General features: G+C 38.1%; 1 protein-coding gene across 1 annotated transcript in view; it reads left to right on the forward strand.

The window, feature by feature from the left end:
• IQCE (IQ motif containing E) overlaps positions 1-23945 on the forward strand; it is a 73160-nt gene that overhangs the window by 16526 nt on the left and 32689 nt on the right. Inside the window, exons 4-10 of the mRNA XM_027874877.1 lie at positions 3146-3274; positions 7430-7500; positions 10321-10434; positions 12596-12646; positions 14052-14122; positions 21793-21865; positions 22181-22230. Coding sequence (XP_027730678.1) covers positions 3146-3274; positions 7430-7500; positions 10321-10434; positions 12596-12646; positions 14052-14122; positions 21793-21865; positions 22181-22230 — 559 coding nt within the window. The remainder of the gene's footprint in view (positions 1-3145; positions 3275-7429; positions 7501-10320; positions 10435-12595; positions 12647-14051; positions 14123-21792; positions 21866-22180; positions 22231-23945) is intronic.

The following is a 23945-nucleotide window of genomic DNA, read 5'->3' on the forward strand; positions in this document are numbered from 1 at the left end:
AAAAAAAATCAGTAAAATTCAAGAATTGAGGAGAAACATAGTACTAACAGCTCAGTGGGTGGATGGGGAATCAGGGCAGGCTTCTTAGAAAAGCCTACACTGAGTCTTGAAAGAAGACAAGGATACTAAGGGTCATATATCAAGAGGAGTACATTTAAAGTGGAACATTGAGTATCGGGTATTGCTAATCACTAGTAGTCCAATTTGGTGGGAGTGTAGAGTTTATAAAGGGTAGTATGAAATGAGGCTGGAAAGGTAGATGGGAGCCAGATTGTAGAGGGCCTTAAATGCCAGGCATTTATATTTTGCCTTGTCTCCAACTGTCACCATTTTGCTGTTTCACCAGTATAATCATCTCTGCTCCTAATTTCCCTGTTTTGGTTGAGGGTACCACTATTCTCTCAATCACCTACTTAAAATCTTGTAGTAATCCTTGAGTGTTCCTTCTTCTTCACCCCTTATATCAAATTAGCTGCCAAAGACATCTATGTTCTACCTGTGAACTTTCTTTCATATTCAGGCCTCATTTCCATTTTCACTGCCACCATCTTGATTAAGGCCTTTCTTACCTCTTACCTACTCTTCAGTAGTAGCCTCCTAACTAACTATTCTGCCTGCCTGTAGTCTCTCCCCTCTCTGTCATTCATACAGCTGCCTGAGTAATCTTCCTAATGTACAGTTTAGATTCTGTCACTTTTCTCTCACTTTAAAACTTTAGATGGTGGTTTTCTACTGTCAAATGAGTTAAAAGCAAACATTTCAGCTTGGTTTTCAAGACCTTCTATAATTTAGCTCTAGTCTTCTTTTTCACCTATATTTCACAATACTTCCCTTCAAGTATTCTACACTCCAGCTGTACTGGACAATTGGCACGTCTGTACTCTCATCCCCCCTCCTCACACCTCCATGCATTCTTTTCCCCATTTCTGGAGCAGATACTCCTACCCCACATCTCCACACTTTGAAATCTTTCTTTTCAAGGCCTGGTTCAGGACCTATCTCTAAGAGGGTTTTACTGATCCCTTTAGCTAGAAGCATATTCTTCCTTAAATTTTGCAGAATCACAAAATTGACAGGGATCTCAGAGCCACCTACTCCAACAATCTCTGAAAAGGATCTTTTCTGCAATATAACTGACTACTGGTTATCTAGTGCCTGCTTGAAGTCTTCCTGTGTGGAGGAACCTACTAGCTCTAGCAGCCCATTCCATTTTTAGATAACTAATTGTTAGGGTTTTTTACCTTACCTCAAGCCTAAATTTTCTTCCTTCCAGCTTCTATCTATCATGGCACTCTGTCCTCTCCTATTCATTTAATCATACTTTGCCTTTTATCATAGTTACTTGTATATATATCTGTTCCCTTCCCTGACCCTCCTTTAGATGGTAAGTTCCTTAAGGGGTAATGACAACGTCATTCTTCATCTTTGTATCCCCAGCACCTAGAAGAGTGTTTTAACACTTAGTATAGATTTTATAAATGTATGGTGAATTGATACTTGACCCTCTGTGTAGGCCTCAACTGTTCCCTCTCTCCCCAGCCCCCTCCCCTCCCCCCAGTGGATCAATCCTCAGAATTACAGGTTTCCAATTCCAATTGCTTCAGTAACTTTTAATAGATAGCCTATTTTTTATTGTTTGATTTTTTTTTTTTTTAGTGAGGCAATCAGGGTTAAGTGATTTGCCTAGGGTCACACAGCTAGTAAGTGTCAAGTGTCTGAGGCTGGATTTGAACTCAGATTCTCCTGACTCCAAGGCCAGTGCTCTATCTACTGCGCCACCTAGCTGCCCCTAGATATTCTATTCTTTAACACCTAACTCTCTAACTTACAGTTTATTTTCATATATGAACAGCATATTTTTCATATATATATATGTTGTGAATAATATTATTGATTGCCTTAAAGCATAGTTAATCAGATAAATTATTAATTAAAATTTAGTAGTAGTTTCTTTACCCTCCTTGGTCATAGCCTCTATACCATTACTGAAGTGCTTGTTATGCCAGAACTGCCATTTGTGTGTAAGCAAAAGAGATGTTTTTATAATCAATCTTAGAATAATATTTGTGGATATGTATGGTATATGTCTGTCCTGTTTTGCATTTAATGTTACTGTAATATGCATACCACCAACTCTCAATCGTCTGTTTATGAATCATTTACTTTGGAGTTATCTATAACACAATTTAAATTATAGATTGACTTCCCTTTGCATCGTGACGAATTCTTTCTGGTGGGTACTTGGCGAATACAGATTCATTTTCATATTAGCCTAAGCCAAACTTAATTAGAAAGGTAAACTACTCCTTGAAAGTATATGTTACATTTTGGAGACAATTTTATTTTCTATTATTTTGCATTATTCTCCATTAACATGAATAATAAAATTGAGTTTGCTATATCATTAAATAAAAAGAACATGCGTGGGTGTGGGTTTAAAATGCAGATATTCATGTTTTGTAAACCTTCTCATTTTTGAATCATCTCTCTGAATGGTCTTTCAGCCACAATCATTTTCTCATTATTATCCCTGAAAGGCAAGCATTTGGGGGTGTTATGAATATTCAAGCTGGATCAATCTAGCTTTATTTGATTAGATATTATTTTGGGCCTTTGTATTTGGTTTTTATAAACATTTCAATACAGCTTTTTAAATGGTTTGGGTTTGGCATATTTACAGTTACCTTATTAGGGATATAGAGTATATTATGTGTAGCTTGGTCTGATCATTGCATTATGATACTTGGTAATTTAGAAATTTGACACATAGAAAATAAAGAGAAGATATTCAAACTTTTTTTCTTGTTTCTTGAAGGGAAAAATTGTTTTTCTGAATTTTTCTTGGCTTATTCATTTATTTTTTAAATTTTATTTTTATAAACTTATTTTTAGTTTTCAACATTTACTTCTATAAGCTTTTGAGTTTTAAATTTTCTCCCCCTCCCTCCTCCCCTTCCTCCCCAAGACAGCTTGGCTTACACATTTATAATTTTAATTGCATATAACTATTTTGAGCAGAATAATTTTGCCTGGAGGTATTGCCCTTATAAAAATTTCGTTTTATGCAAAATTTTTGTTTCATAGCAAATTTATAGAGGTGTAAATGGTATTTTGTCATTCTAACATCATCTGTTTTCTTTTTCAGAGTCTCCCTATCATACCAAGCCTAAACAGATCTCATCTTGGAGATATTTAAAGGCAGCAGGGACAATGCCTCTCAGTGGCAGGATGGCTTTAACCCCACAGAAACAATGGCTTGGACCTTCAAAACAAGGTACATGACTGCTTCAACCCATTGCTTCCCTGCTCAGAAATTCTCCCAGGGGAATTTCTGAAAATTTGGAAGATGACTTAGAATGTAGCTTGTTATTATAGAATGCAGTGTGACTTTTATTCACTCCTAAAACATTGAGCATTTCTATTATGTCATGACTTGTAGATTTTGATGCTCTCTCAAACTAGATGACTGTACATTTTGTTTTTGAGTAATATGAATTTAAGAGTACTGACACAGCTTTCCTTAGTCTAGAAACATCAGTCATTTATTATAGGGTAAAGCTTGCTGTGTTGGGCTGATAGCATCACATTAAATTCATGCTGTTTTCTTCTCGGAAAGTTTGACTCAGCTAATGATATCAGTCTAGGGACTTAGGAATGTATGGACTAACCCCTCTAGTGACACTCCAGAATATTTGAAGGAAGCATTAGGAATTAAAACGCAAAAGCACAAATGTTTTTTAGCAATGGTGAGCATATCAGTGGAGATAAAATCGTTTTTCATGAGTTAAAACAATAGAACTTTTGAGTAGTTACATAGCTAGCAGATGCCAGAGCAAGATGACATTTTGTCAGATAAAGAAGGTTGGATACAAAAGCATGACATCTCTCTTTAAGAATGTCAGGACTGCCAAAACTCAGAATAAACAGAGACTGGTAGTAAATGTTAAGGACAACATAAAAGGCTTTTTTTAGCCCTTATGGGGAGTGAGGGGGAAAAGGAGGGTTAAAGAAGGGATGGTACCACTGTACTGGGTGGATAGGAAAATAATAACATAATGGAGAGAAGACAGAATTATTCAAACTTTTATTTTGCTTTTGTTTTCTCTGCCAAGGAATAAGATCTCTGGATTGGAAAGATAAAAATATCTAATTTGTTCAGTCATTTTCAGTCATTTCTGATTCATTGTGAATCCATTTGAAGTTTCCTTGGCAAAGATACTGGAGTGGTTTGCCATTTCTTTCTCCAGCTAGTTTTACAGATGAGAAACTGAGGCAAATGGGGTTAAGTGATTTGCCCAGGGTCACACAGCTAGTAAGTATCTGAGGTTGGATTTGAACTCAGGAAGAGGAGTCTTCCTGACTCCAGGCCCAGCACTCTGTGCACTATGCCACCTAGCTGCCCTTATACATACTTACGTATGTACATACATATACATATATGTGTATATACACACTGTGTGCGTGTGTGTATTTTTTTAAAATAGGGAGTTGAAACACAGGATAAGTGAAAAGGTAATGGTCCTTGATGAGTTCAAATTAACCAAGTCCACACAAAACCACCTCCTAGGATACTGAAAGAAGTAACTTTCAAAAAAGTGAAAAAAATAGAGTCTACAGAACATAGAATTGTGAGTGACTACAATTTCTTGCAAATTCTAGAATGCATTATTAAATGAATGGTTTGTAAACATCTACAAAAGGAAGCAGTGATCACGAAGAGCTAGCATGGTCTTGAGCAAAGGTCATGCCAAACTAACCGCGTTTTCTTTTTTGACAGGGTTACTGGACTGGTAGGGAATTCTGTAAAATAATTACAAGAACAATAATAATAGCTGATTTTATATAGCACTTTGAATTTGGCAAAGTACTTTATATACACTATTTAATTTGATCCTAACAATAACTGTAAGATATATACTAAAAGCATTATTATCCCCATTTTACACATGAGGAAACTAAGACTCAGAGATTGTAACTTTCCTGTAGTTACATAGCTAGCAGATGCCAGAGCAAAGATTTGACCCCAAATTCTATGAGTCCAAATTGAGCATTCTAATCACTACGGCAGCATGTTTTGTATGCTTGCTTCTGGAATAGGCGGAGTGATATGGAGTAGAAGATTTCAGTCACACAGATTGAGAGCTGGTGAAATGATGAAACCCAAAAAGTATCCATTCATGACTTAAAGTCCAGGAGGAGGGAAGCCTCTAGTAGACAGAGATCTCTGTCCTCAGCTCTATTTCTGTTCAAGATTTTTACCACTAAATTGGATGAAGGCACACTTATCAAATTTACAGATGACACATTGGTTAGACATGTTGGTTGAGAGTAAGGATGAAAAAATATGTCAACAAGTGGGAATCATAGGCTGAATCTAATAAGATGGAATGTTTATCTAACAAAGTAAATGAAAAATCCTATTGTTTAGTTTGAAAAAATAAATTTCAAAAGTACAGGATTGGGAAGGCATGGCTAGACAAGAGTTCTTGTGAAAATGATTTGTAGGTTTTACTAGAATAAAAACTCAAGATGAGTTCACATGTGGTTCAACATAGAAGTTAAAAAATGCTAATGAGGTTTTAGGTTGCATTTAAAGGCTCAGTATCTATGACATGGAAGATGATAATCCTGCTGTCCTATGAAGAGACTGCATATGCAGTGTGGTGCTCAGTACTGGGCACTGTAGTAACAAGGTAGAGAGCATCCAGAAAGAAGCATTCAAGATGGTGAGGTGATCATGCCAGATGAAATTCAGTTGAAGAAGCTGAGATGGTTAGCCTTAGAAGACAAGACTAAGGAAGGAAGGAAATAACCATTTATTAAGCATATACTATGTGCCAAGTGCTGTCATAAGTGCTTTACAAATATTCTCGTTTGAAAGAAATGAGATAATATTTGATCCTCACAACAACCCTGGGAGGTAGGTACTATTATTATCCTCATTTTACAGTTGAAAAAATTGAAGCAAATGTAGGTTAAGTAACTTGTCCAAGGTCACATAAGTAGAAAGTTTTGGAGGTCAGATTTGAACTCAAGTCTTCCTGACTCTAGGCGCAGTTATCTATCCATTGTACCACCCACCTACATGCATATATGATAGATGTCTTCAGGTAGTTGAAGGGATGACATGTAGAAAAGAGATTAGACGTATTCTTTTTGGCCCCAGAGAGCAGGACTAGGAGCAGTGGGTGGAAGTTGTAAGAGGGCAATTTAGTTTTGACACAAGGAATAACTTTATAGCAGTTAATAGTATATAATAATAGAATGGGCTGCCACCAGAAGGTAGTGGATTCTCCTTCACTGGAAGTCTTCTAGCAAAGATTAGATGACATTACTTGTTGGGAATGTTGTAGAAGGCATCCTTTCTCAGGTACAGGTTGGACTAGATGGGCTCTCAGGGTCCTTACAACTGTGACACTGAGATTTTTTACTTCAGGTATCCAGATTATTCTACAGTAGGTTAAGAGGTAAGATATGAAATTTAAGAATTAGAGCGATTCCTTCACAGTAGAAGCTAAACTAACTATACAGTCTTTTTAAATTTAATGGGAAAAGACTTTTAATATTGTCAGTGAAATCTTTACTGAGCTTGCATTTGCATGCTTCCCAAAACTTTTAACTATTTTACTTTTTTTTCTTTTAATCCCTACAGGATAATCACTTCAGTTTGAAAACTTTATTTAAATTATACTTCCTTTATATTCTGTCCCGTACATGAGTTGCTTACTCTTTTTGGTTGTTGGTCATTATATTTTAAGCTTTAATATTTATTAAACATCAGCATGTTAATTATCCTTTAGAAATAAGAATTTGGGCAATTAGGTGGCACAGTGAATAGAGTGCCAGGTCTGAAGTTAGGAAGACTCATCTTCCCAATTTCAAATCTGGTCTCAGACACTTAGTAGCTGTGTGTAAAACCTCAGTTTCCTCATTTGTAAAATGAGCTGGAGAAGGAAGTGGCAAATCACTCCAGTATCTTTGCCAAGAAAACCCCAAATGGGGTTATGAAGGGTTGAACACGACTGAAATGACTAAACAACAAAGAAATAAGGATTCACAGTCTTTGTCTTGGGAGCCTTAAATCTGAACGGTTTAAACTTAAATGGTTAAACAAAGTCTAAATGTTTCACTCCTAATCCAGTTTTCCTTTTATTCTACCTTGACTATAAATTATGTTCTCATATCCTTTTTTTCTTGAATTTCACTTTTTCTTTTCTGTCTCTGGAAAATTTCTGTAATTGGTTATCTGTTACAATATAAATTGTTTATAAAATCCTATGAAATGCTTAGTATTAAATGAGAAAAAATAACTTTTTCTCTTCTGTCGCTGAAGCATTGTGATCTTTGAAATCCTGGTTATAGTAAAGCTAAGGATTGTTGTTCCCTTACAAATAATCTTATAAGCGATTTGCTTTGTGTCTTTCTGTAGGTCATAGTCCTGGGGCCCCTGTTTATAGAGAGAAGGAAGATATGTATGATGAGATTATTGAATTGAAGAAGGTAATATTTCTTTTTGTTCTGTACTCTTTTTAAACAGTGAAAGTTTCTGACAATGGATAAAAAAATTAATGCTTAACAGGGCTCCCTATTAACTCAAAGATCAAATGTAAATTCATTTTCCATTTAAAGCTCTTACCCAGTTAGCCCCTTCTTCTGCGTTACTCCCCTCCATGCATTCTACAGTCTGGCCACACTGTTCTACTTGCTGTTCCTCACACATGACATTCCATAGTCAGTCTAAGTGCCTTTACACTGGCTACCTCCCTGTACCTCAAATGCTCTTCCACCTCCCTTCAGCCTCTTAGAAACTCTGACTTAATTCAAGACTTTAGCTCCTATTAGGCAGGAATCACTGTAAATTCTTCAGTAACCAGGGATTCCATTTCACATCCTGTATTTTAACCTGGTGTAGTAATGTACCATCTTCTGCATGGGGCTTTTCATTTCGCCCAGTTGCTAGTGTTTTCCTGTTTGAGGTTACCTTTACGTACTCTCCCATTAGAATGGAATCCACATTCTAATCTACCGGGAAAAGACTGTTTTTTGCTTTGTCTTTGTGTCTCCAGCACATAGCACAGTGCCTGGCACAGAGTAATGCTTAATAAGTGCTTGTTGATTGATTTATAATACAAAGTGTACACTGACCCAGGAACTAAAGTGTGTATTCACTGAGATTTATTATTGAGAAATTTATTTGATATATAATTTAATTAACATTTAACATATTATTGATAAATATATTCTTATAGGGCAGCTAGGTGGTACAATGGATAAAGTGCAAGTCAAAATCAGGAAGACTCATCTTCTTAAGTTCAAATACAGCTTCAGACACTTACTAATTTTGTGTGATCCTGGACAAGTCATTTAACCCTGTTTATCTCGGTTTCCTCATCTGTAAAATGAGTTGGAGAAGGAAATGGTAAATCACTCCAGTATCTTTGCCAAGAAAACCTCAAATAGGGTCAAAAGGAGTCAGACATGACTGAACACTAACATTAAAATCCCATCTGTTCGGGGCAGGTAGGTGGTACATTGTATTGAATGCCAGGTCTGGAGTCAGGAAGACTCATCTTCCTGAGTTCAGGGCAGCTAGGTGGTACAAGGGCCCCTAGGTGGCACAATGGATAGAGCCAGGCCTGAAGTCAGGAGACCTGAGTTCAAATCTAACCTCAGACACTACTAGCTGTGCGACCCTGGGAGAGTCACTTAACCCTGTTTGCCTCATCTGTAAAATGAACTGGAGAAGAAAATGGCAAACCACTCTAGTACCTTTGATAAGAAAAACCCAAATGGGGTCATGAAGAGTTGGACACAACTGAAACAATTGAATACATATTTTTATATTCTCAGTTTAGTCTCAGAGGAAGAGTAGTAGTAGTCCTTCTTGCCAATACTAACCCTACTTGTCTCTTTTATCCTCTCCCTTCCCACCTTTAGGCACTTGCTCCTTCAATCATTCCTTTTCTCTTTTTTACTTTTCAGTCATTCTTTATGCACTAATTCTTCCCTGATACCTGCAAACAAGTCTATATCTCCTCATCCTTCACTTGACCCTGCCATGCCCTCAAGCTGTTGCCCCATAATTCTCTTTTTTACTGCCAAATGCCTATATAAAGTAGTCTGAATTTATTACCTCTACCTTGAACAAGTAGAATCATAGGTTAAAAGCTGAAAGGGAGATTAGAGATTACCTAGTCCAACACCCTCATTTTACAAATAAGGAAACTGTGGTACAGAAAAGTTAATTCTAGTTCACACCCTCATTGTCTCTAATCTATACTATTTAATAACCTCCTGATTGATCTCTCTGCCTCAAGTCTCTCCCCTTTCCAATTCATTCTTGATACCTCTGCCAAAGTGATATACCTGAAGGATAGGTCTGATTGTGTTACTCTGCTGATCAGGAAACACCAGGGGTTCCTTATTCCTTGCAGGAGCAAATGCAGACTCTTCTTTTTGACATTTAAAGTCCTTTACAACCTGGATCCAGAGGTATACTGGAGCTAGTTTATACTGGTTCATGAGAGCTGATGGTCAAATTTTCAATGTATTTACATCTCAGAAATTGGCAAATGATACAAATTAGGGATTGTTTGTTGTTGTTATTATCGATTGTCTAAATTTAAGAAAGCGATAGAGAAAATGTTTTAATAATACAGATTAAATTTAAAAGTGTGTCTTGCATACATTTTTTCAGAGAGCTGGTTGTTAAACATTTACCAGCACTCCCCTACCTAGATCTAAATTCTCTATCAGGCTTATCCTGCAAGAATTCACTTCACAGATTCTGCAGTCCAACCAAATTGTCCATCTTCCACCTTCTCACACAGGACATTCCATCTCCTGTTTCTTTGCTTTTGCTCAAGCTGGCTCCCTGTGCTGAGATTGTACTCCTCTTATTCTGCCTTCACGAACAATTTGTATGCTACTATGAGGCCTTTCCTTATTCTCCCAACTACTAACACCAAATTATCTTATTTAAATTTATTTTATATATTTCTTGTGAGTGTATGTATAAAATGTGTGTGTGTTTATATGTATATATATTATTTCTCCCAATAGAATGTAAGTTCCTTGAGGATAGTGATTTTCATTTTTGTCTTCATCTTGCCAGTGCCTACCTCATACTGGGCACTTAGTAAATGTTTACTTAATTGGATCAAATCCAAATTTGACTTCCTGAGCACTAAGTGATTGAACTATCTAGCTCAAACGTAGGACTGTGGATAAGGATTAAAAACAATATATCTTTGTATTTGACTGTGGGGTATATTTAAAACAAAAACAAAGCCAAATCTGTAGGTTTTTTTTTCCTTTTAGTCATTACACTCTCAAAAAGGTGATGTGGATTTTATGAAAACAAAGCTTCGACGATTAGAAGAAGAGAACAGCAGAAAAGATCGGCAGATTGAACACCTCCTGGATCCTAATCGAGTAAGTTGTATAGTCCTTATTGTTGTAATTCCCTCGGTAAGGAGCATTCAGAGTCATTAAGCACACATATCAAAACTGGAGAGTATTCAGATCCGTAGGTAAGGATTAGGTTAGGTTAGGATTTATGTGACTACTGTCACTGAAAGGCCTCAACACATTCACTTGGAGGGATGTTCTGGGCAGATTTCTGTTTGCAGTCCTCTGATCTATAGCCTGCCCATTCTGCCAGATGTTGGAGTTGGCCACACAGCCAAGCCACATACCCATACCAAGGGAACTGTTGAGCAAGCAGATGAATGCCCTGTCCTCCTGAAATTTTTGGAATGACATCTGCATTCATTTGGGGAGAGTCAATGGAAAAGCTATAGAACCTGCCACTTAAAACTATGGTGTCCTTCACAATAGCCCATCTTCTAACTTGAAATTCATGGCCTGTTGTATATGGGAAGATGATCTAAGTAAAAGATTTCCTAAAAGACTAGGTAGGTCTTTGTTGCAGTGGAGATCCAGCATAGTGGGAAAAGTGGGCCAGTTTGATAATCATGACAAAAGATCATAGATTTGGAACTGGAAGGGATCTTAAAGGCTACTGATTCCAGCCCCTTCATTTTACAGATATGGAATCTGAGGACATGTGACTTGTCTGAGGTTACACAGTTACTTAGTGTCTGAGGCAGTATTTGAGCCCAAGTTTTCCTGGACTTGAATCCAACACTCTTATCCATTACCCAGTGCTCCTTGTAGGATGTCTACTGCCACCATAGTGAAGACCTGGTCTTGGGACAGGGGCAAATCCATGATGAAATCCAGGGACACTGTCAATCACAATTGGGGAGGTATAAGAAGTAGCTTCATTTGGACCCCATTGTGGGATTTGTCAGTTGAATTGAGGTTTGACCACCAAAAGGCCTGGGTAGCCAGATGAAAGGTCTTCCATATCTCTCTGTTTAGTTAGCCCATTGTGGCAGAGCCAGAGGGAACATGCTGACAGAAGTGAATATATGGAGACCATCAGGGATAGATTCCTCTCTGGATGCTAGAAGGGCTCTGGAGTGAGGTGGCCAAATATCCTGGGCGTCCACAAGGACATCTTAGATTGCTTTGTCCAGGCAGCTCTATTCTATTTGAGATGTTGGTTTATAGCCTGAAGAGTGTTCCCACCAAATGTCATCCTTGTCAGGGCTGTTAGATCTATTGGTTTGCAACCTTAGGCCACGGTGGGAAGTTCTGTGGGCTCTTTGTCATACCACCATTGAACCTCTTTAGTCAGTCACTGTGTCCCATCAAGAATGCCAGGCAGCATGACCAATAATCACAGGATGGGAATCAAACTTTCATTTGGTTGGTGGGAAAGTCCTGTGGCTTCACCTACAAGCCTGCCTTTTGGATTTCCCCAGGAGCTTACTCAGCTGGGCAGGTACTAGGGACGCCTTCAGTGTTTCCCTTTTAATACTGCCATCTTACTTTGCAAACTGCAGTTTTCCAATTTTATTTCATCCATTTGCATCTAGAAAGCATTGGCTCTTTCTTTTGGAGCCACCACTTTGGCCAGTTCAGATCGAAATCTATGATCCTTGGAAATGGTCTGCCAACAGTCCTTAGTGGCTTGGCTTTCTCCATTGTTATCCTAGAATCAGGGGAAGGGAGATGGTTATGGGGAAAGCAGATAGAATGGCACTCTTGATTGGGAGAAGTGCCCAGAGTCCATAATCATGTAAGTAAGCTGAATGGTATATCCAGTGAAATCAGCTGTGGATCAGGGCTAGAGGGTAATGCACAGAATTAGAGCAATTAAGGAGCTAGGTTGAATCTGCAATGGAAATGGGGTAATCTATAGTTATAACCAAGTACAAGGGGTCAGTAGGTAGTTCCTATCCTGTAGGGCTAGTAGTATGAAAACATGGGTTATAAATGCCCAGGCTGGTTCATGTACACCCCTGTGCATCTACCAATACTATATTGTATGTGCCAATACTGTATGTCGGAGCAACAGTAACTTGGCTCATTCACTGAACTCATGGTTCAATTCTTTATTGATATATAAACCCCTAAGACTGAGGGAACTATAAATTTATATTCCTCAGATTAGGTGAAATTTTAAAAATCAATAAAATATGAATTGCACAGACTATTTTTTAAAAATATTATTTTTTTGCTACAGGGCTGTGAATTTGCCCGGAGTATGGTTGACAAAAGGCCTGGTACTGGCTGGGTAAGTGTGATCTCCAGGAAGGCAAATAACTTTTCTATTAAAACCTTATTAAAATGCCAATTCAGATGAGAGCTATTCCTTCCTTTAAGAGATTACAATGATAGATGCAGAGGAAGAGCACCAAAGTACTCATTCGAAATGTATATGAACAGTCTTTGCTCAATGAAGACTTTTTCTTTCAATAATATATGGAGAGAATTAATTTCACAGTACCATGGGTTCTGGACCCTAGGGGTAAAAGAACAGCCCCTGCTGTTTCCTTCTGGGCTGTGAGCTCATCGTTCCTCAACCACTACCTAGGAGTTAGCTATAGAATGGTCAGAAGCTCCAGGAAAACTTGTGGTAAATTCAGGAGGTAGCACTCTTAACCTTGGAAATGATGTTTCCCACTTCTCCTACATGATTTTGAGAACCATTATGCTGGAGTACTTTGAAATTGTTGTAGGCCTTAATTCTTGTCACAGGAGAAGGGTTTTAGGCTTGACAATGATACTTAAATATCTGACCTACAATCAGAACCCTGAGCAAAGACTCCTAGTTGGAAAGGTGTCATAAGGAGACATTCCTTCCATAGTCTTTCTGTAGATATCTATTCTTTACAGTTTGTGGTAAAGTGGATTTCTCTGAGGTACTTACTAAGACAGACTAGTCAGTGCCCTCCTGCTATGATTGACAGGCTTTTGAAAGGATATTGTTTAAGGAAAAAGAAGTTGCTATTTCCAAAATTGAAACTAATAACACAGCACCTGGCATACGTATAGTTGCAAGTTGTGTTTTTAGTATTTAAGACACGTGAGGAGAGAGGTGGGGTTCTATTGGAGTGTAGTGTTACATATGCTGTCGGACACAGATATTGTGTCTGTTGGTTTTCTTTGGCTGTTTTTTTTTTTGTAACAAAAGAAGGGCTTATTTGGTGGTGGTGGTGATGAGTGTATGCAGGAATGATTGTGATTTAAAAATCAGAGGCATCAGTAATGCTTACTTTTAAAATATTTAAGAAACTGGACTTTACCCAGCACCTTTTCATGAAATACTTTTCAGGTAAACTAATATTTGTTATGTCTTCCCTTCCAACTCTGAAAATGGTGAATAGAGAAATCATAAAGAGTTGTTCCTTTTATTTGGCAGCTATGGACAGGATTGTCTAATAAATAATCTCCACAGAGCTGTAGTTGCCTTAAATTTTTTTAATCAATTATCCTGTTCCTATGTATTGTCTTAGTAATAATGATAAACATGTTTAGGATTTCATTCCTATATTGGTGTGCTGGTGGCTATGTGTATTATCTTTGTTGAAATGTAACACTATAAAGAAAGAATGAAAAAGACCAAATTTCAGGAGGAGACTGATGTAACAGGGATATCAGAAACATCTGGGCTTGATGTGTTTATATTCTTTTGGCAGGTCATTAATGGATTAAAACAGAGGATTATCAAGTTGGAACAGCAATGCAAGGAAAAGGACAATACTATCATGTATGGAGACTTTTGCATTGGGCTCTTGTGTGGGCTGGGAGGAATTTTGAGAATCATTTATACCATTAGAAAGGGCTACATTTAGCTTACATTATTACTGAAATTATCTTTCATCAAGTTTTCTCAGACTCCAGCTTGAGTTTCCACCCTAAGAATCTCTCTGACCCTGTTCCCAGTCCTATCTTTTTCTTCACCCCACTTCCTAACCAAAAAGGTTGGATACTTATGAATTTGGGAGAACAATTTGGGAGAAGGTACTTTTCAAAAAGTATTTCCTGCCTCCTGTCTCACCAAGGAAAACCTAGGGAACTTCAATATTATGACTTATTTCAGAAATCTCTCTAGCTTGTGATCCTACCCAGGAAAACCATGAAGATTTCAATATCTGGCCTCTTTTTGACCTTCTAACAGGACTCTAAGCTACCCTGCAAGCATTTAAGCTAACAAGACATTAAAAATGGAAAAGGCTTTTATTTAATTTGACCAAAAAACCCCAACAAAACAAAACACAAGCATATGATTTCCTTCTCTCTGGGTACTATGTGGATGCACTGACCTTCACCACAGCATGTAGCATGGTGTCCCTGTGTGTCATTCTCCTCCTTAGTTCTCATGGTTCTTTTTAGAAGTAGCCCCTCTTGTGCAAATACCCTGAGAGTCCCCTTCACACAAGGGTAAATGGGGTACCACCTACTCCTTGTGGTATCTACTACATTGAATTTTTCAGTTGAAGGAAAGGGAGGGAAGGGAATAAATATTTATATAGTGCCTACTATGTACCAGGCACTAAGTGCTTTACAGATATCTCATTTGATCTTCACAACAGTCCTGCCAGGTAGATGCAGTTATTATCCCCATTTTACAGTTGAAGAAACTGAGACAAACAAGTTAAGGGACTTGCCTAGGGTCACACAAGAGGAGTGTCTGAGGAGCTCATGTCTTTCTGACTCCAGGCCCAGCGCTCAATATACTGTGCTACTTAGCTGCTTGAAAATGTGTAATCCTTTCTCATTATACCTGATACCTGTCCCATTTACAGGTATATACTCTGTGGGTCATACACAGTAGAGTTACATGTAATTAATGAGATATATAGATCATGAGATATCTCATACACAGTCCTTGAGTTACACATAGTAGTTACTTATGATAGACTGGAGATTGGTACTTAAATTGTGAACCCAAAAGGGCTGGACAGTATTTTTTCTGTGTGCCATCCTCTACGTGATCCAGTATACTGCCCTGTACCAGCAAATGCCAGTGAACTGCATGGGTGACATCCTTGTTCATCGTGTCCAGAACATTGTAAGCCTGATTACTGAGCAAATCATATGGACACCTGTGCTGACTTACTATCACTTCTGAACATTCAGTCTCCCTATCCTCTGTTGGGCCACGGAAGTCTTTGGGCGGCTGACTTGAAATCCCAATTCTAGCCTGTGGGTGATCTGAGACTAATGAGACTATCCCTGCCCCTAATGGTTAAACCCTGTTGTTGGTTTCTGTTGCCTTAGAGCTGCCAAAGCTGGAGTACTGTACAGAAAAAGAGTAGCCAGATGTAATCCACTCCATGGCCAGGTTTTAAAAATCTTCGCCACATTAAAAAAGCTCTGGCATTTTTCCTCAATGCCCAAAGTTACTCCCCAATTCATTTGGATTTTGACCTGAATCTTCCTTATATAGGCTTTTCTCTGTCTATGAATGGACCTTCCTGGGACCTAATTTCCAAACTCTCCCTTACTTCTGTTCTTTTCACCAGCCTGACTAACTCCCTTATGGGTATCTAATCTGTGATACCTTGCCTTGGTAGGGATTTAGTCATTTACTGGGTCAATTTTATAGAACAGAATACCTAATATCTTGAACAGAATATAGAATAACTTTCCACTCCAACTAGGTAGCACAGGGGATAGAACACTAGGCCTGGAGTCAGAAAAAACTGAGTTTAAATCTGGCCTCAGACACTTACTAGCTGTGTGACCCTGGGCAAGTCACTTAACTCTATTGGCTTCAGTTTCCTCATCTGTAAAATGAGCTCTAATGAGAAGGAAATGGCAAACCACTCCAGTGTCTTTGCCAGGAAAACCCCAAATGGGGTCACAAAGAGTTGGACACAACTGAAATGACTGAACAACAACAAACTTTCCACTGGATCTGTTATCTTGTGTTTTCCTGGGATAGCAAGATTTCACAGAAGGACTTTATCCCCATTCAGAACTTCTGATAGTGAATTTGAGCATTATACTATTACTTATTTCTCTTTATTCTCTTCCCTCAAAGAAGCAACTGAGTGGTAACTATTCAGGAATGTTAACCCCAAACTGCATTTTAACATATTATAACCTTTTTCTTGTTTAAGATTCCCATATTGTTAAGCTCATACTCATAGGGAGAGAGTCGTGTGTGAGGCTATGGGGTCAGGGGAGAGGATTGTGCCGGATTGGACAGCTCTCTCTAGCCCAGAAATTCTTAAATGTTAGATTAATGGTGAATGGAATAAAAATTGTTTCTGGCAATTGTACCTAAAACACAGATTATGGTATTAATGTTTTGGGGTTTGGTTTTTTTTGGACAACATATCTCCTCCCTTAGAGCCTGTAAGCTCTATGAGGGCATCAGCTGTATCATTTTTATCTTTGTATCAGCGCTTAGCTTAGTGCTTCATCATACACAGGAGGTGCTTAAAAAATGCTCATTGATTGGTTGATTGTAAACTTCTCATGTTAATTGTGAATGGTTAGAGTGTTCAGGTACTAATTCCTACCTAACTTACTGCCTGAGGTACTTTAATTCCAGACTCTGAACAGTCTGGAATTAATTCCAATCAATACAAAAGCCCTAGAAATATTATCTGTGTCTAGACATACCAGGATCATGATGCCCACCTTCTCAGTGGTACTCATGACATTTCTGGGAAACTCCAAATATATTATGATATAACCCTGATATGAGTAGCCCTTCTCACTCAGACCCTAGAGTCTGTAGAGGTACACACGTCAGATTTTCTTCATAAAACACCTAGCATGTAATTGTTACCTGGGATCCATTGTCTAGCATTCTGAGAAACTCTATTTGTCACTGTCATTGCTACACAGGTGTCTTTATGTGTCTAGGCAGAATGGACCTGAGAATGATTGCTGAGGCAGGGGCTGAATTCCCAGGAGCCTTAAGAAACCCAGGCCCTGGCCTCACCTTGATTTCCCAGTGTGGACCTGGTAGATTACTTCTTCCAGTGTTGGATTCTACTCTTGAGTGGAGGCATTATATATATTCCACAATTGTAGTAAAATACTGTCCAGCCCTTTTGGGTTCAAAATTTAAGTACCAATCTCCAGGTCAGCATCCTTGAACAGTGGACTTGGGTCTACCAGATTTGCAGGGAAGAGTGATACCAAACAGTGGTCTGACAGATAACATGCTTAGTTTGGACTTTATTGGTAAACTCCATCTGGTCTTGTTCGACAACCACTGTTTTGGTTTTGGCATGGCCTATATTTGAGTGAATTGCTCAGGCACCTACAGGGCCAGTTATTATATCTTCTACTACTCTATCTTTACATTCCACTTTTGTCTTCCTTATTAACTGGATCAGTTTCGAGTCACTTGGAAGCTGTTGCCAGAATAACAGTTCATCATGTACCCCTGACACTTGGGTCAACCTTGTATGGTTTATGTGTTTCATAATTGCTGTACCTTTGGGCACTGTAGTCTAAAATAAAGGAAGGAAGGGAAAATTCTTGTGCGAGGGAGTGACATGGTCAGATTATTTTGGCATCTGTGTAGAAGCTGAATTGGAGAGGGGAGATAGTGGAATTTTGGAGGCCAGTTAAGATGTAATAGTAATATTTCAAGTAAGAGGTTATGAGAGACTGGACTAGGGTGGTGACCTTATGAGTAGAGTTTGGAGACAGATGCAGTAGATCAGTCAAGTATTTGTTAAGTGCAAGGTGACAGGCACTATACTAGGTGAGAAGGATGTAAAGACAGACATTAATCACTGCCCTTATGGAGCTTATATTCTATTGGGAGAAACAACATGTACACATATAAGTATGAACCCAAAATAGATGATGTGGGTATAGAATTAACAAGACTTGATAAGTGATTGAATATAGGGAGTGAGGGAATAATAGAGGATGACTCCAACATTGCAAACCTGGGTAGCTGGAAGGATGTGGTAGTACCCTTAATAGAAATAGGGAAGTTTAGAGAAGGGATGGCTTTTGAGGGAAAGTAATGAGTTTCCTTTTGGATAAGTTCCATGTTGAGTTTGAGATGTCTATAGGACATTCAGGTGGAGAGGTCCAACAGGCAGTTGACAATATAGGGCTGAAAAACTCGGGAGAGAGATTAGCACTAGATATCTAGAACGATTATTGAATCTGTGAGAGCTGTAGAGATCATTGAGAGAGGATGTAGGGAGAAAGGAGACCAAGACAGAACATTATCAGGGTTAAGTGGCAGAACATGAATATTGAGCCAGCAAAGAAGACTGACAGAGTGGTTAAACAAGTAGGAGAACCAAGAAAAAGCATTTTCACAAAATCTGAAAGAAAAGAGAATATGTAGGAAGAGGGTTTGATCAACCCAGGTTAAAAGCTATAGCAGGGTCGAAAAGGATGACTGAGAAAAAGCCATTAGGTTTAGTAGTTTAGAGATTGATCATTTATAATATTGAAGAGAACACTTTCAGTGCAATAGTAGTGGTGGAAGCCATCTTGCAGAACTGAGAAATGAGTGGGAAACAAAGAAATGAAGGCAAAAAGAATAGGCAGGTTAAAAAAAAGTTTTAGCATTTCCTTTTGTTTTTATACCGTATCCTGCCCTGTTACCACCCTCACCCCATATAAAACTCTCCCCTGTAGAAAAGAAAAATACTTAAACAAAACCAATAAACCCACTGAGTCTGATAGGTATACTACATTCTGTAACCTCTGCCATTCTTCTGAGAGGAGGGAGGTATGTTTCATAATTAGTTTTCCAAGCCTGAAGATAAGTCATCACAATTAATCAAATTTGTTCGTTTTTATTATTAAAATCATTGTTGTATATTCTTCTCCTAGGACAGGTCTTTTCATGTTTCTCTGAATTCTTCATATTCAGTTTCTTGTGGCACACTAATAATCCATTATGCTCATATTGGTACATTGTTTCCTGTTGCACTCTCTCTTAATGCTGCAGTATGATTTGTATAGTCATTCCCTAATTGTGGAGCATCTACCTGCTATGTTTCCAGTTTTGTTTGTTTTGGGGGTTTTTGTGCTAAAAGTGCTGCTTATAAATATTGTGATGTATATGCGACCTTTCCCAGTGCCTTTGTTCTACTTGAGGTACCTAGTAGAGGGATTGAATAGACAGCCTTTTCTAATTTGGCATTGAAAGGGAGATGAGCTCTTAAGATCGTAGCTTGAGAAGATGGCAGAGTCAAGTGAAAGATTTTATAAATGGTGGAAGTTGGTCCCTGACCAATTCCCAACCCAAGATAAAATCCCAGAAAAAAAGAGGCAGATAATGAGTTGAATATCTCTTTACAAAATGGGATAAAGGGGGCAGCTAGGTTGCGCAGTGGTTAGAGCACTGGCCCTGAAGTCAGGAGGACCTGAGTTCAAATCCGGCCTCAGATGAAACACTTGACACTTACTAGCCGTGTGACCCTGGGAGAGTCACTTAACCCCACATGCCTAAAAAGAAAAGAAAAGAAAAGAAACAAAATGGGAAAAATCTTTGATTGAATTAGAAGGGGAACCTGGCCATTGGTTGAAAAAGAATGGCCACCCTCCCTCACCCCCCCCCCCCACTGGGTGGTTCCATCTTGCTAGCTTTGTAAGTGAGCTCAGGCTGGGAGCAGCTTTGCGACTCTTTGAACTGTGTCTTTTTTTTTTGGAGAGGGCAGGGCATGGGTGGGAAGGAGAGAAAATTAATGCTTGTTAATTTTAAAATGTAGTTTCCGTAAGAATTTTTAAGATTAAGGAATTAAAAAGAAAAGTAGGCAGAAAAACAAAGCCCTTGTAACACATTCATATAGTTAAGCAAAACAAATTCCCATATTGACCATGTCCATAAATGTGTCTCATTTTGTGTATGTAGCCCATCACCTCTCTGTTAAGAGGTAGGCAGCAGACTTCATCATCTGACCTCTGGAATAATGGTTGATTGTTGTGTTCATCCAAGGTCCTTATGTCTTTCAAAATTGTTCATTTTTACAATGTTGTTAGTATAGTATAATTTGTTCTCCTGGTTCTGCTCACTTTACTCTGCATCAGTTCAGTCTTTCCATGTTTCTTAGAGAACCATCCTTTTTGTTATATATTAATGTGTAATAATATTACATTCTGTTCACATATCAAAATTTGTTCAACCATTCCTCAATTGTTGGTCACTTACTTTGTTTACAATTCTTTGCTACCACAAAAAGTTATCATAAATATTTTTGTGCTTAGAGGTTATTCTCTTCCTCCTTTTATATCTCTGGGGTATAAGCCTAGTAGTAGTTTTCATTTTTCCCATACTTTGAAGGTCAAAGTTCTCTTTTTCCCACACACTGATATTTGCCTTCAAAAGTGCTATAAGTGTCTTAGGGATACCAACATTTTCAAAGGCTTACTCAGCTCTTTTTTAAAAAAAATAATACTTTGTTTTTTTTCAAAATTGTATGTAAAAACAATTTTTAACATTCATTTTTTAAGATTTTGAGTTCCAAATTCTCTCCCTCCCTCCTCCTCCTCCCTCTGTGAGACAGCAAGCATTTCAGTATAGGTTATACATGTTCAATCATGCAAAACATAGTTCCATATTAGTCAAGTTGTGAAAGAAAACACAGACAGATACGTACACAAATAAAGAAAGTGAAAAATAGTATGCTTCAATCTGCATTCACACTCCATCAGTTCTTTCTCTGGAGGTGGATAGCATTTTTCATCATGAGTCCTTTGGAACTATATTAAATCATTGTATCACTGAGAACAACTAAGTCATTCACAGTTGTTCATTATACAATATCACTGTTACTGTGTGCAATGTTCTCCTGGTTCTGCTCACTTCACTGTGCATCCATTCATGTAAGTCTTCTTAGGTTTTTTGGAAAACATCCTGTGTGTCATTTCTTTATCCCACAGTAGTGTTCCATACCATATCTTGTATAGCCATTCCCCAATTAATGGACATCCCCTCAATTTCCAATTCTTTGCCACCACTAATAGAGCTACTATGAGTATTTTTGTACAAATAGGTCCTTTTCTCTTTTTTTAAAAAAATCTTTTTGGGGTACATACCTAATATCTAATAGTGGTATTGCTGGGTCAAAGGTTATGCACAGTTTTATAGCCCTTTGGGCATTGTTTCAAATTGCTCTACAAAATGATTGGATGGTTTATTTACTCTTAATACTCAGCATAATTATAGGTTTACTTACTCTTACTACTTAGCAAAACACAATATCCTCCCATCATCCCAATTTCCAGTCACAGAGAAGGAAGCTTTTGTCACAAAGCTAAACTGTGACAAAACTGAAAACCAAACTCAGTTCTTGTCTTCCCAGTTCTGTTCTTTTAAGATGATATGACTTCTATAAATGTTTGTGCCATGTCCTGGTATCAGTGAAACCATGAGCATATTGGGCTCATCTTTGCAATACCAGGATCTCTGTGCTAACTTTTTGTTTGAATTTTCAGTAAACTTCAGACAGATATAAAGATGACTAATTTGGAAGAAATGAGGATCGCCATGGAGACTTATTATGAGGAGGTATTAAGCTCTTTTTCCTAATGTATTATCAAGGGAAAGGGAAGTTACAGAACATGGACAGAGAGCAATATTCTAATTGCACTGAACAAAACTGAAGGGACTGTATAAGCTAGAGTCTTGCTGTTGAGGTCAGTATTGCCAGGATTGTGTGCCCTTACTTTGTCATGACTTTTAGGTGAAAACATAATGTCAAACTTTGGTTCGTCTTGGTCCTAAGCAACGCTCAGAACTCTAGTGGAGTTGTCCTCAAAGGAGGCTCTTTTCCATGCTAGTGATCTGCTTTTTAAAATGCATTCTAACTTTGGTATTTTACAGATCCATCGTCTTCAGGTTCTTTTGGCAAATACCGAAACAACAGGAAAGAAGTATGTTAGTCTCTTTGGGGGCACATATTTTGTATATTGATTCACATTATTTAAACTGTTATAACAAAGGAAATAATCACCTAGGAACTTTTGATGTCCATTACTTTGATGCGCCTTGAAACACCTTTCCTTTAAGAAAAAAGAATAGTTAGTTAGACCTCTCACATCTAGGCATCTGAGCTTCTCAAATCACAGAGATGATTCTCATATTTAGTTTGTTAATTGTTGGTAGTGTGTTTAGTCAATCAGCTCTGCTACAGAGATGCTAGTTCTTAAACTATTCCTGTCTTATTATTATTAATACTTTCATATAATGCATTAAGGTTTGCAAAGAATTTTTCTTTCAGTAGCTCTATGAGTTAAGTGTATCATGTCTTCATTGCATAAATGAGGAAACTTGAGTCTCAGAGAGGTCAAGTGGCATGTCCGTGATCACACAGTTAAATGTTGGAGTCAGGATTAAAACCTAGATCTCCTGACTTCAAGTCCATTGCTTTTCCCACTACATTACATAAGCTACTATCTCAGTTCAGTTTTATTCTTCCACTTTCATTTCTTTCAGTTTACTTTATCTGGAAGAACATCAGATTTTCCATTCATTCATCCAACAAGTATTTATTAAGTGTTTATTATATGCCAGGCATTGTGCTAGATCCTGGGAACATAAAGATAAAACAGAACAGTTACTGTCCTCCAAAGGTTTCCATTTCGAGGGAGACAGGGGAACAGTAGAAATACAAATAGGTGCATACAGAATATTCACTAGCAACTGAGAGGCTCTGGATAGGCCTCTTGTAGGATGTGGCACCTGAGATGAACCATGACAGAAGCTAGGGATCAATTGTACAAGTTGCAGATGACAAGGAAGTGGTCTGTAGGCAGGGGCAGATTGGTTGGAACATAAGAGTAGATGTAGTAGAGTCTTGGGCAGTAAGCGTGGAAAGATAAGTTGGAGCTAGACTGGGAAGAACATAAAATGCCAGGCAGAAGCCCTCTCCCATGGTCCAGGGAATAAAATATTAGTTATCAGAGGTTCTATCTTAGCATAGGTTTCTTAATGCTTTATTGCTCATGTTCTCACATTTTTGGATTATTGATTTGATTTCAAGTTCTCTCTCCTTACCACCATTTGGAGCACTATTTCCACCTTCTGTTGAGATTAGACTTAGAACTTCAGGATTCTTAATGTTAACTTTGGTAAAAATAGGCAAATCAGAAGGTTTCAAAGACAGGTAGAGTTTTAAGAGGAACATTATAGCTTGGGGGGCAGCTAAGTGGCACAGTGAATAGAGTACTGGGCCTGAAAAGTCAAGAAGAGTCCTCTTCCTTAGTTAACATCTGGCCTCAGACACTTACTGTCTGTGTGACCCTGGGCAAGTCAGTTAACTCTGTTTGCCTCAGTGTCTCATCTGTAAAGTGCACTGGAGAAGGAAATGGCAAACCACTCCGTTATCTTTGCTAAGAAAACTCTAAATGGGGTCATGAAGAGTCAGACTCAAAAAAAAAATGATTGAACAGCATAGCTTTGGACCTACCAAAGTGTTTTCGAAGATAATGTCTCTCCCCCACATCCATTCTAGCTATCTGTGTTTTAGAATTAAAGTATTTCTCTTTGAATATGGAGCAAGAGAGTTATTTATCTGTGGTTTTTTTTTTAAAGCATAGGAAAAATAATCCCTGGGCTAAGGTTTACCTTGGACATTGAAAAGAGTATC

The sequence above is a fragment of the Vombatus ursinus genome, unplaced genomic scaffold, assembly GCF_900497805.2.
Source record: "Vombatus ursinus unplaced genomic scaffold, bare-nosed wombat genome assembly UNPS02014807.1, whole genome shotgun sequence".
Taxonomy (NCBI): Eukaryota; Metazoa; Chordata; class Mammalia; order Diprotodontia; family Vombatidae; genus Vombatus; species Vombatus ursinus.